Genomic DNA, 14,246 nt, shown 5'->3' with positions numbered 1-14,246 from the left:
GGGTCAGGCATCAACCTCTTTCCATAAGCTGGGCCAGAAGTGGAAATTGTCACAAAGTTCACAGGTTGAACATTCTAGGAGACTACTGGAAGGGCAGGCTCTTGTGGGGAACTGTGGGCAAAGTAGGCAGTGAAGTACATCTAATTCCTGACCATAAACAATGAACTACACACCTTTTTTCTTTCCCATCTTCTGCCTCCCAGGAGACAAAAGTGAATATGGGAGAAACAAGGTGGAGCTTGAAAGAATGCCCTGTTTGTTGTCAGGACCCAATTTAGTATCTGAGAGAGGTAACCACAGACTGGCATGACTGAAAGATAGTCTAAAAACCCTCACAACCAGCATTAATGTACGTGAATATACATATGTCATCTTCCCCCTGAAACTACTGAAAAGCCAATCCATTCTTGGCAATGGTGACAGCCTGAAAATGTCTGAAACACAGGATCTCTGCTTAATCTTAACCTCACACTTAGCACTGCATTGTGACACGTAAAACTGTAACACATTCAGATACTAAGAAAGATCCTCCTCCCCTTGGGTTTTCATCTGATTGTTTGGGAAATCTGCGGTTTGACAGTTTGCTTGACAGCTCTGAAATAACATTCTTGATAATCTTCTACTGAAACTCAAAATGGCACTTCCAGAAACAGAACTTCAGCCAAATTGCAAATTCACAAGAATTTTATAAACTCTCCCAATGGAGAAATTGTGTGTAAATTCATTTTATGGACCCACACTAGCTATTGCAGCCAAAGATTTGAATGGTCCTATTAGTTTTCCTGCTTTTTCTAGTTAAGTATAGCTGAACTGAGATAGGAGGGCAAGATGAGTCTGGACTTAGGGGGCATATTTAAATGGAGAAGGCCAGGATAAAATTCTACCTTCCACTCCAGCCTGTACACAAGTTTGAATATATATATTTTTTCTTTTTGAGGCAAAGTGAAGCCAGGAGAGGGAAGAAATTACACGGAAAAGTATAGGAAGCACCAGTAGCAAATGTCTATTTTCACCTTGCCTAGAGCATGTGGCCCCTGAAAATCATGTCTGTGGCTCTGATATAATGCCATCATGCCAATAAGAAATCGTTTATTCCAGAGCCTTAGGTGGAGTCAACTATTCTAACTTTTTCCCTCAAGTACAGGTACTGGAGATTGTGGCTAATTAAAAAAAAAGAAAAAGAAGTCTAATACTTGTATTTTACTGACAAAACAAAACACCTTTAAACCAAAAGGATGAGTTATCCAAGTTGAAAATAAAACTCCTGCCTACTGAAGTCTGGTGCAGCTGAGTTATCACTATTTTCATCCTGTAATTTGTTTTATAGGGTACTAATTAACAGGGCAAAGTCTGTTGCCAGGAAAGTAAATCACATTTTGCTGCTTTCTTCTTTTCTAACAAGACACAGACCTGGTCTTTAATTAAAGAGCAAGTTCCAAGAGCACTATCAGTTAGTGTGATCGGGGAACATTTGGCTGGGGAGATCATGGTGAAACCCTCTGTGCAGAGTTCAAGAAAGATAGTGAGAGAGAGGAAGAAATGGAGGGAGAGAGAATTGATTGCACAGGTAACCGTCAAAAGAAGACATTGCTTTCCTCAAATGTCCCATCTTTTCTCTGTTCCCCACAACTCAGCTTTTCTTCTCTAGCTCTACTCAGCTGACAAGGGTACCACAAACATCCTTTTAAGAAACCCTCACTGTCCCCTCCATACCAGTTCATTCCTGTCCCCTAAGGTGTTTTTTTTTTTTTTTTTAAGGTAACACCTTTCTGATTGGACCTCTCTGCACCAAGCTCCCTCTTCTCCAGGGCTTTTTCTTCAACTTGCCCCCCTTAGTGACCTCCGGCTTGGGTCTTGCTGCCTGGCTAGTGCATCTCATCCCCCACCCCTCCCCTCCCACTTCACCCTCCTTGCCTTCCCTTAGTCTTCACTCTTTTCCCCTTTGCCTCTTTCTCCCATCTATTCCTGGAGGTTCCGAGCTGGCGGCGACCCTCCGACCTCTCCTTCTATGAATCCTCAGAAACATCGTTTGGGGAGGGTATGTGGTGAGGGAGGTAGCTGATGGGCGGGCAAGTAGAGCGAGTGCCTGGCTTGCACTCTGGAGCCAGGAACCTGACGTCACCGCGCCCTGCCTGTCAATCTCCAGCGGGCGCGCTGCTCTTAGCCGCTTTTTCTTCTACTGACTGTATCTCTCACTCTCCGCAGCACCCGCACAGCGACAAGCTCGCGGCACTCCTCTGCATGCCGGGCCGGCCACCTCCTTCAGGAGTCGGCTCTGTTCGCGCGGGGAGCGCAGCCTGGCGCCCCATCGCAGCGCTCATGATCAGCGATTTCCTGAAGCCCTGACTCCCCAGGTGAGCAACCGGGCTCTCTAAAGGAACTTTGAGGGTGTGCAGAGGGGAAGGGGTGAAGGATGGCCAGGGGATGAATCCTTCTCACCCCGGAGAAATGGAGCCAAGCTGATTCCACACTCTCCACCTAAAAAGACATTCCAGTTTCTCTCCCTCCAAACCTCTTTCCTAGGGGTCTCTGAAGCCAACGGGGTCCTCTGTGCTCCCAGAGGGCAGAAACTTATCTTTCAGTACCGCGGACAGCGATTCCGCCGCTTAGTTGAGAGAGCCTGACCAAGCCGGTCAGAGAGCCCGGGCAGGACTCTCTGGGGCCGACAATAATAGTCTGGTGCACAAGATGCGGTTGCAAATACGGACACACTTACGTGATCTGTGTGAATGTGAGTGAATGTTCTTCGTGTCTTTATCTGTGCAAAAACTCAGATACCAGTGCGGCATCCCTTGTGCTTTTCACTCTCTCACTGGCTCACTCAACAGGTATTTTTTATTTTTGGCTCTCAACCACTGCTTCCTCGCTCTGCTCTGAGGCGGGATGGGCAGTACGAGCGGGGCAGCAGCACCCGGGGAAGTCCCCTGGCGGGGTGAACCGCACACCTGACACTTGTTCTCCCTCTCCACGCAGGGTGTAACGTCCCGCCGCGATGAACGCGAGCGTATCTTCGCTCAACGACTCCCAGGTGGTGGCAGTGGCGGCCGAGGGTGCGGCGGCAGCAGCCACCGCAGCAGGAGCGCGGGACACCGGTGAATGGGGGCACCCGGCAGCCGCAGCGGCGGCGGCGCTGGGGGGCGGCGGCGCAGCTAATGCGTCGCTGGAGTTGTCTTCGCAGCTGCCAGCGGGGCCGCCGGGGCTGCTGCTCTCGGCAGTGAATCCATGGGACGTACTGCTCTGCATGTCTGGGACGGTGATCGCAGGCGAAAATGCCCTGGTAGTGGCGCTCATCGCGTCTACCCCTGCTCTGCGCACGCCCATGTTCGTGCTGGTGGGCAGCCTGGCCACCGCCGACCTGCTGGCGGGCTGCGGTCTCATTCTGCACTTCGTATTCCAATACGTGGTGCCCTCAGAGACCGTGAGCCTGCTCACTGTGGGCTTCCTTGTGACCTCCTTCGCTGCCTCAGTCAGCAGCCTGCTGGCCATCACGGTGGACCGCTACCTGTCCCTCTATAACGCACTCACCTATTACTCGCGACGGACCCTGATGGGCGTGCACCTCCTTCTTGCTGCCACCTGGACCGTGTCCTTAGGCCTCGGGCTGCTGCCGGTGCTTGGCTGGAATTGCCTGGCGGAGCGCGCCGCCTGCAGCGTGGTGCGCCCGCTGACGCGCAGCCATGTGGCGCTGCTCTCTGCCACCTTTTTTGCGGTCTTCGGCATCATGCTGCACCTGTACGTGCGCATCTGCCAGGTGGTCTGGCGGCACGCACACCAGATCGCGCTGCAGCAGCACTGCCTGGCGCCACCCCACCTTGCTGCCACCAAAAAAGGTGTGGGAACGCTGGCAGTGGTGCTGGGCACTTTCGGTGCCAGCTGGCTGCCCTTTGCCATCTACTGCGTGGTAGGTAGCCAGGAGGACCCAGATGTCTACACCTACGCCACCCTGCTGCCCGCAACCTACAACTCTATGATCAATCCTATCATCTATGCCTTCCGCAACCAGGAGATCCAACGGGCCCTGTGGCTCCTGTTTTGTGGCTGTTTCCAGTCCAAAGTGCCCTTCCGCTCCAGGTCCCCCAGTGAGGTCTGATGGCTCCCTCCACCCTCTAACCAACACCGCACCCCTAACAAGCCAGCCTTTGGTGAGCTTCTCGGTGCCTGCTGATGAACTCTGAGATCCCAATAGTGTGACTGATTTTGGAAAGCCAGAATAAACATAAACACAACAAACTCACAGAGACAAAGAGGCTTGTTGGCACTTTACATATACAGTGTATACATGTGTACATATATATACAAATATTTGTATCTTCTGGAGGTGTTCAGGATGTGGAATTTCCTGTTCTGTGAAAAAAACTAACAAAAATGTGGTTGTATACTCAAATTGTACATCACATTTGTTGAGTGAAGACATTCCAATACTGCTTAATTATAGCACTTTATTTTTAGCTGCTCAACTGCCAAAACAGTGTTGCCATTTTCAAGGGCAGGGGAAGGGGGTAAAAAGTGTATTTTTGTTGTATGTGATAGAATATTTTGCTGCATATACATCAGTAAATTACAACATATTTTGTACACAAATAAACACATTATAAAAATGTAATTTTGGCATGTGACTGGTGATAGAATTACTATTTAAGACATGAATTATTAGTGCATTTACTTTAAAAGTTTATTATGTACCATCTCCATCCTGTGAAAATCTTAATGTAAAAAAATCATACACACTTGCTCATAAATTATCATTGAAACACCTAATCCAGATTATTGGGGAAGTCAGGAAGGGAATAATTACTCACATAATAGCATTCACAGGCCACTAAAGGGTTATTTGTATATCAGTGCAAATTGGTTACTGGGTTTGGAAGACAAGCCCCAAAGGATGTCTGAAACCATTCCTTCATCTCACCACATGGGTGCTTACAAACCCTCGAGCCACAAATTTTAGGTGTATTTTTTCCAGTCTGGAAAGAATTTTAATGTTGAAAATTCATATTGACTGAGCATATTGTTACTGGCCAGGTCTTATAGCAAAATGCACAGCCTTATAAAATAAATAAATTCTTCAAAGACAAGACCTCAAGATATACTGTGTATATATGAGGTAAATGAAGGTAAGCCCAGCAGCCCACTTTGAGGCACTCTTATCTGCAAAGCACAGGACATTAAATTAATAACCTCAAGAACTAAACTTTCCCATTTCACCAATATATGTGAATCATAGTTAAATCATTCCCTCCTTCCCTTCCTACAGGTCATGTGAGGATAAATAATATATGTGGACAAATTCTGAGCACCTATGAAGATATATGCACACAAGCACAAATAGTCACTGGCCTTAGGCCTTAGGAAAATATACACAAGCAAAAATTTTTATATAGTTCACAAATATTTATTTAACACGTACTATCTGCTAGACACAGTCCCAATGCTGGGAATACAGAAGCAAACTAAACAGACAAAAGGTTACTCTACTCATAGCATTATCCCCTAGTAGGAGAGATAGTTTACAAGCAAATAAATCCATATGAAGAAATTTATTATAAAGAATTGTCTCATGCTACTGTGGAGGCTGGGACGTCTCAAGGTCTACAGTCAATAGGAACAAGCTGGAAACCCAGGAGCGCTGATGGTGTAGTTCCAATCTGAGTACAGAGGCCTGAGAACCAGGAGAGCCCACAGGTTCAAGACTCAAGAAGAACCGTTGTTTCATTTAGAAACATAAAGGCAGAAAAAGACCAACGTTCCATCTCAGGTCAATCAGGCAGCAGGGCTTAGTTCTTTTTTGTTTCTGGTCTTCAGTTGATTCGATGAGGCCCCCCCTACAGTTAGGAGGGCAATCTGCTTTACTCTGTCTACTGAGTCAAATGTTAATCCTACCCAGAAACACCCTCACAGACACAGCCAGAATAAGGTTTAACCAAATGTCTGGGCTCCTTGTGGTCCAGTCAAATTGACACATAAAATTAACCATCACACTAGCAGAACACAGTGACCCAAAATAAAGGAGAAAAGGTGTTTCAGGAGGGAGTAGTCAATTGGGTCAAACCCTGCTGAGAGAGTAAGTAAAATGAGGATTAAAAACAATGACTATTGATTTTGTAATGTGACTATCATTGGTGAACTTGACAAGAAAAACTTCAGGAGAATGAGGGGAATGGGTATTGATTATAGAATGCACAAGAGAAAATGTATAAGCAATCTAGTCTCCAATACCTTGCAACAGAGCTGTGACCTTTTTAACACTACAAAACACACTAAGATTTATAGGTTTATTGTTTTATAGTGTCTATGAATTGAGATCCAGGAAGATCAGCATTATTGCTCATTCATCAAATTAACATTTTCTAATGAACAACCTTTATAGACTATTCAGCAACATCAGACACTCTCTCAGGCCCTATTAGTATCCAGGATGCATTCAAGCAGACTGAAATAACAAAAGCTCTGGCTATAAACTTTCCAAACATGTGGTAGGGAAAACAACATAATTTCAAGGTGGAACAAAGTCAAATTATTATACATGTTAAAATTTCAGAGAAAAATTTTTGCAATCAGCAGATTAAGAAAGTTCAAGACTAAGATAGTAAGACAGACCATGGATCTGACTTCAATCCACTTGGTATTAATATTCAATATCTGCCCTAAATGTTTGAAAGAGCTAAGAACAAGAAGATACTAAACAACCAGGCTGTTAATATTCCTGGCTTACACAGCTTGTCAGGCTGTGTATTGTCAATGGGCTGCATCTTCACCTATCTGACGATGTAAGGATACAAAACTGTGAGTATGTCTTGAAACATTTCTATGAAGGAATGTCATATGTTTATTTGATGCATCTATTAATAATCTCTATTTTAAGACTTTAAGCTAATTTCTGGAAGCATATAGTCTTTGCAAAAAGCAAGATTCAACATCCAACACCTTACCCACTTTGATAAGTAATAGGCATCTAAATTTAATACATTTAAATAAAGCCACTAATCTTTATCTCAGTAAGCACTGTTTCTCCCTTCTTTACCATCTAAATTAATGACAACGTCATCCTTCTAGTTGTTCAGAGCAGAAACCTTGGAATCACACCCTTCCCTATTTTTCATACCGCCCATCCAACACGGATGCCTGTTGCCTTTATGTTTAAAATATATCTAGACTCTAGCCACTTTTCACCATCTCTACCATCTCTATCGTCATCTCTTACCTGAATTACTGTGGCAGCCTTCTCTTTGGTCTCCTAGCCTCAGTTCTTGTGCCCTTCAGTCTATTGTCTATACAGTGGTTCATCCCACAAATAATTGCTCCTTTGACTATCCTTCAAATCAGAGCATGAGCCCACTGGCAGTATAGTCTGTCTCAAAAGAACCAACTTTGGGAAGAGGCATTTAGGCTCAATAAATAGGTCTTGAGGAAGAATTTCTTTAGTAAGGAATTTGGGAGTCTTGGGGTACATGGCGCCTGGCCTAGAAGTGAGGACACAGACTCTTCACCCCCACAGCTGGAATGGGCATAGAGCAGAGGTCTCTGCAGCATGAGGCCCAGGGCAGGGCCTCACTTGGCCCAAGGTATTAGTTTCTTATTGATGTTGTAGCAAATGACCACAACCTTGGTAGCTTAAAACAATGCATATTTATTCTCTTACAGTTATGAAGACCAGAAGTCTGCACTATATTTCACTGGTCTGAAACCAAGATTTAAGTAGGACTACACTTTCTTTAGAGCTTCTAGGGGAAGAGTCTGTTTCCTTAACTTTTTCAGCTTTTAGAGTTGCTTTTTTGGCCTGTGGCCCCTTCTTTTATCCTCAAAACCATCAGTGTATTATCTTGCTTTAGTGGTTACTCTGCCCCCTTTTATGGTCAAATCTCCTTCTACCTCCCTTTTATAAGGACATTTGTGATTATATTTAGGACTCGCCCAGATAATCCAGAATAACCTCCCCATCTCAAGATTCTTGATTTAATCACATCTGCAAAGTCTCTTTTACCATGTAAGGTAACAGCCACAGCTCTGAGAACAGTACTAATGAAAAGCGCAATAATAAAGGCATACATAGAGAGTAGGGATCCCATATGAAGGTCAGGGAAATGCTATGGAAATCCACTAGAAAGGCAATACTGGGCAGAGTCAAGAAGAACAAAAAGCATTTTCAAGGCAAAGGACATTGAAGGGGAATGTTCCAGACCAAGAGGACAACAGGAAGCACAGAAGTATGGCCCATTCAGAGCAATGCAGGCCATTCAGCACAGCTGGAGTGTTTAAGATCTAGAATCTAGAGAGGAAGTAATAGGAGATAAGTCTGGAGAAGTAGGCAAAAGCCAGATTACAAAGAGCAGTGTTGGGAATGGACTGCAGGTGGGAAAGGCTGGTGGCCAAGAGACTATTTTGGAGATCAGTTATAGCAATCCAGGTGAGAGGTGATGTTAACATCAGCTAAGAAGGCAAAGGAGGTACATAGAAGGGGATGGATCCAAGAGGTCTCAAAGAAGAGTGTCTCTGACTAAGTGAGTGATTGTAAGAATTAAGCAACAGTTTGGAGTCAAGGATGCTCAAAGGGTGGATACACTATGATGGGAACATAGCAGGAAAGGCAGATTTGAGAAAGAGGGCACTGAATCAAGTTTTCTACATATTAAATGTTGGGATTTGTGGAAATATCCAAGTGGAGGCAGGCAGCCCTGTGGATTTGGAGCTGGCAAGAATGGCATGAATGGAGACAGAATTTCGATAATCATTGACCTTAAGGTGTAAGTGAAGCCACAGGAAAATGAAAGTGAAAGCCACTCAGTCATGTCCGACTTCATGGACCCCATGGACTACAAAGTCCATGGATTTCTCCAGGCCAGAATACTGGAGTGGGTAGCCATTCCTTTCTTCAGGGGCCAACCCAGGGATCAAACCAGGTCTCCTGCATTGCAGGCAGATTCTTTACCAACTAAGTCACCAGGGAAGCCCAAGAATACTGGAGTGGGTAGCCATTCCCTTCTTCAGCAGATCTTGCTGACCCAGGAATCAAACCAAGTCTCCTGCATTGCAGGCAGATTCTTTACCAACTAAGCTAGTCAGACATCAGAATAAAGCCACGGGAGGGATTGAGAAAAGGCCAAAGTTACAGTCTTGACACAATAACATATGGGGGTACAGTGAAGGAAAGCAAAGGAGAAAAGAAGACTAAGGAGGAGAATTGAGGGGATACCCTGGGAAAACCAAGAGGAAAAATGTTTTAAGAAGGAAGTGACTGGGAACTCCCTGGCAGTCCAGAAGTTAGGACCCTGTCCTTGTACTATGCAGTGCCTGGGGTTCAATCCCTGGCTGGGGAACTAAGATCACACAAGCCAGAGGAGGGGCATAACCAGAAAAAAAAAAAAAAAAGGAAGTGATCAGCTATGGAAAGGCTGCCCACAGGTCAAGTAAGAGAAAGTTTGGAATGTGCTAGATTTAGGAACATGGTGGTCATTGGTGATCTAAGTGAGAGCAACTTAAACAGAAAGCAGGTTAAAAGCTAGACTGCAGTAAGTTGTGGAGGCAATGGGAATTTTCTAATTTTTTTCAGTATATTTAACTTTAAATCAAAGGTGAAAATAGGGTGGTAGCTTGGGGGAAGATAAGGTCACGAGATAATCTTTGTTTTGTTTTTTAAAGATGGGCAAGAACTGAATATAAGACTGATATCCTGTAACTGGAAAGATGGAAGCTAGCAGAGAAAGCTCCCAGAATAAGTCTTCACAGGAGAATGGGGTTCAAAATGTAGTGTGAGAGAGAGAGAGGGATTTAGATGGGAGGAGGTGGAGACATGACTCCTCTGCTCTGACAGGAGTCAAGGTGGGAATAAGTGGAACTGATAGAGCTAAGTTTATAGATGGTGGGAGGAAGTTCACAAAGTTCCCATCTGACACTCTCAATTTATCTGAAGGAGTGCCAGGTAAGTGACTACTGCAAGAAGTATCAAGAACCTAAGTTGATGGCATTGGGAACAAAGCTGTGAACTTGGAATAGTGTAATCATATAATCAAAATTAAAGGTCAGAGCATATCAAGTATTGCAAGGATGCAGAACCATTGGAATGTTCTTGTATTGATGGCAGGAGTGTAAAATAGTACAAACACTCTGGGGAAAAGTTTGGTGGTTTCTTTAAAAAGTAAACATACTCCTTCTACATGACCCAGTTATTCCACTCCTGAGGATTAATCCAAGAGAAATTAAAGCATATGTCCATATAAAGCCTTGCACATAAACGTTTATAACAATTTTACTTGCAATACCCAAAAACTGAAAACAAATCAAATGTCCATTACAGGTAAGTGAATAAAAATAAACAAATTGTGGTACATCTATACAATAGAATGCTACTTAGAAATGAAAAAGAATGAACCATTAATATGCACAACAACATGGATAAATTGCCAAATAATTATGTTGGGTGAAAGACACCAGGCAATAAAAGAATACATATTGTAAGATTCCATTTTTATTAATGTATAGTAACAGAAAGCAGGCCAATGGTTGGATTAGGGGAGTAGGGAGGGGAAAGCGAGAGAGGCAGAGATCTCAAAGGGGCACAAGGAAACATTTGGGGTGATAGGTTCATTATCTTAATTGTGATGATGATTTCATGGGTTTGGCATATATATATGTCAAAACTCATGAATCTGTATACTTTAAATATGTACATTTTATTACACATCAGAATTAGTCACCCAGTCGTGTCCAACTCTTTGCAACCCCATACATCAATTATACCTCAATAAAGCTGTAATAAATATGTGTCAGAGAAAGAACCATAGTAAAATAGAATCTAATTAAAAATAATACCATATGAAAATAAAATGTGAAGTTCCAACATGGCATGATTCATGAATCAGGATAAGTTATGCTACAGTAACAACAATCCCCAAAATCACAGTGACTTAAACAAAGCAAAGATTTCTCACTTACATAAGGTTAACTGCACTGCCTGGGCAACTTCCCAAGACAACTGTTGTATAAGCAGCAAAGTAGCCATCCATCTTCTGGCTCTATCTCTCTACAACATGAGGCCATCTCTATAATCACTAGGGCAAGGGAGGACTGGAGGGACTCAACCAGCAATGAAATGCTTTGGCCCATAAATGACACTTCCATTCACAGCCCATTGTGCATAGCTAATCACCTAGCCAACCTAACTATAACGGCATGGGGAAAGATAATAATCCTGAATACTCAGAAAGAAAGGTAAATCAGAAATGGATGAATTAAAAAAATTCAAGATTTCAAGAGCAACTACATGGTCTGTGCCATTCCAAACTGAACATCAAGTTGCAGACAGAAGAGATTTATAAGATTCAGACCCAAATTTTCAATTATTTAAGACTAGACAAAATTTTATTTTCTTTTAATAAAACTTTACTTTATGGGGTTGTTGAGTTCATTTGGTAGAACACAGTGTAAAAAAGTCAAGACTCGAAGTGAACATGAAGGAAATGCAGTTCCAGACTGCAGCCTGATTTTCTAACCTCAGTCAGACTCTGCCCCTGGTCACACAGGAGCGGAGAACTGTGAAGGTTTAGCACAAACCCTTCTCCATAAACAGGCTAACAATCCCAAACCCCTGTTTTGGTTGTGTTGTTGAGATTTTTGTGGGAAAAACTGAGCAACAGAGTGCTAATTGATGGTGATCAGAGAATCCAGAAATATCTGAATTCTACCACAAACTTACTGTGTAGCTGGGTCTCCTGAATTGCAGGTGGATTCTTTACCATCTGAGCCACCAGGGAAGCCCTAGAGAAATAATGAGGGACAATAGCCAATCAAAATCATTAGCTGTTGAAAAGAAGGAAGGATGAAAGAAGTTAGCTGTGACTGAGCTATGGTTTTGGCACATAACCTAAATGCAGAGCATCCTTAGAAACTGGGTTGGGTCGCATAGACTGTCTTTTTCTCTTAAACCAAGTGTAAACTGCCTCAGTTCAAAGCTTGATTTCTTTGCCCAATTTAAGCCCTCAATACACAAATCCAGGTCTCAGATCTTGCCATTACTGGTTACAAACCAAAACGAAACCAACACCAAACTTGCAGATATGAGAAGAGAATCAGAAAGAGAGAGAGAGAGAGAGAAGGCTGGGGGTGGGGAGGCCAACCCAGCGGCCAATTAGCCTGATTCTGGTTGCCTCAGAGGATATCCAGAAGGAACTGGCCAGTCCTCCAGACAAGGAGCAGTACTGTCCCTTCTACTCCAGCCAGAAAGAAGGAAGTCTGCACTTGGCCACTTAACTAGATGAACCAATTGGATCAATGCTCCTGCAAAGTAAGAGTAGAGAGAAAAGAAGATGGAGAGAGAGAGTGAGGAAGACAGCATTTTCCATGATGTAGTTGTCTGGCTTTTTAACCAGCTGTGAGACCTTGGGAAAATTTGTATTTATTCAGTGGGGAAACACAATAGTAATTACCTTCCAGGGTTGTTGTAAGGGTTAAATGGGTTCATATAAAAAGTTCAATAGTACCTGGTACATGGTAGCACCATATATGCCTTAACTGTTATTTTTATTACTGTTTATGAAAGCAGACTTCATGAATACTGAATTCACCTAGTCTAGATTTTACAGCTTTAAGTGCATTCTGCTTTTCAAGTTTCCTTCTATTGCACCCAAAAAATAGTTTTCATATGTTATCTGTTTTCAGTAACCTACAAATCTCAAAAGGTGCCATTTCAATATCTTTAGTTACTGCTTTGAAAGTAATTTGAATACAACATATGTTATTTATATAGCATTTTGATACATAGTTGAGATTTTTCTCCAAAACAGCAATTCAAATCAGTATTATGTCCTTTTTCTCCAATGAACGTTTAAATCTATGTATTTGCCAAAAAATATTGATCTTTAATTTTCAAATAGAATCATTATATGTAGGAGTACCTGAACAGAGCAACATTGATGCTGGTTATCTCATCTCTGCTTTCCCGAAACCAATTTTTTTGGTACATAAAACCAAACAAAAAATCAAACTGCACACACACAGACACATACTTGGGAGTCTCCATTTTCTGTGATTTAGCAGGGTTCACTCACTAGAAGGATACACTACACACCCAGCAGTGGTTTGTGATCCAGGATGCTCTGCAGAACTGGCTTATTTTCTAGAGAAATGCAGCTATAAGAAATGCATTGTTCGGATCAACTCCAGAGGTGTAGAGCCAACATTCCCAGAATATTGACTGGCTGAACACATTTGAATACATACATACATGTAGGTAGAAGGAAGTGGGGAGAAGGACCTACAGTCACTGAGAGAATCCTCTGAGTAGAGTTACTTATCAGTCTGGGCATGTTGCGTTGGGGGAAAAGGGTTTATGGCCATTTGAGTATGCAAGTGAGAGCCATGTCCTGGAAGCCTTTCTGTGTGTGCTGGGTTAAGTCTTAGTGAAACCAAATTCAAGAAGGACTACAGTGCCTGGTAGTGGGGTATTACTGTAATATTCCAGTGAACTTTGTATTAAAAGAATAATTGCTTCTAGATATTTTTATGATTATTATTAATGAGAGCACACAGTAAATAAACATGAAATAGTATTCTTTCCTGTACTGAAAGTGTGTTAAATTTGTATTTTGCCAATTTGTGTTTTGTAAAAACACAAAGATGCTTGTAAAAATGATAGCAGAAGGTAAAGACAGTTATATAGTCATGTTTCATAACTTACTGATAAGTTACATTTCCACCATTATGAATGCACATCACTTTATTACTGAAACAGCTGAAAGCTGATAACACTATCTTTTGTTGCTGAGAAATTTAATCGGTGTGGGACAGGTGTCATTGGACAGGCTGGTACCGTACCAACAGAACTTTCTACATCACGCAGTGTGCACATGAAAACTAATCTGCCTGGGCCTTGCAGATTGCACTTAACTCCTGGAGCCTGCGGCTATCTGTGATTTCCTTCCTCTCCAGTTGTCAAGGGAGCCAACTGGCCCTTCTGGGGGTTTTGGCTGTAGCATCTGTGCCAATCAGGCCTGGTAAGGACCTTAGAGACCATGTTGCCCAAGTCCTTCAGGTTTCAGACAGTGATATTGTCTTTGGATTCAGTTCAGAGAAAAGGGGCCGTTTACCCAAGAGTGTACAGCTTGTAAATAGAGAAGACATCTGAACTCAATTTAGCCAGGTTTCCTGTTTTCCTTCCTTGTCACGGGATGTGTTCAGCATTCTGTTAGCCTCTCTCTGCCCCTCCCTCTGTCCTCAGAGATGTCTCCTTCTTACATCCTAGGAAAGCAGCTGGA

At 43.0% G+C, this 14,246-nt stretch overlaps 1 protein-coding gene across 1 annotated transcript; it reads left to right on the top strand.

Annotated features, from left to right (window-relative positions):
* The first annotated feature begins 2,096 nt into the window (after positions 1 to 2,096).
* On the top strand, positions 2,097 to 4,619 carry GPR6 (G protein-coupled receptor 6). Its single transcript, XM_061427573.1, has 2 exons — positions 2,097 to 2,354; positions 2,974 to 4,619. Exon 2 carries the CDS (start codon positions 2,993 to 2,995, stop codon positions 4,088 to 4,090), a length of 1,098 nt encoding a protein of 365 aa, XP_061283557.1. The 5' UTR covers positions 2,097 to 2,354; positions 2,974 to 2,992; the 3' UTR covers positions 4,091 to 4,619.
* Positions 4,620 to 14,246: the final 9,627 nt, after the last annotated feature.

The sequence above is a fragment of the Bos javanicus genome, chromosome 9, assembly GCF_032452875.1.
Source record: "Bos javanicus breed banteng chromosome 9, ARS-OSU_banteng_1.0, whole genome shotgun sequence".
NCBI classification, from domain to species: Eukaryota; Metazoa; Chordata; class Mammalia; order Artiodactyla; family Bovidae; genus Bos; species Bos javanicus.
The sequence above is the reverse complement of the archived record's forward strand: the minus strand, read 5'-3'. Positions and strand labels throughout refer to the sequence as shown.

Coding starts and splice junctions, on each gene's coding strand:
- GPR6 (XM_061427573.1), top strand. CDS start 2,993: ATGAACGCGAGCGTATCTTCGCTCAACGACTCCCAGGTGGTGGCAGTG.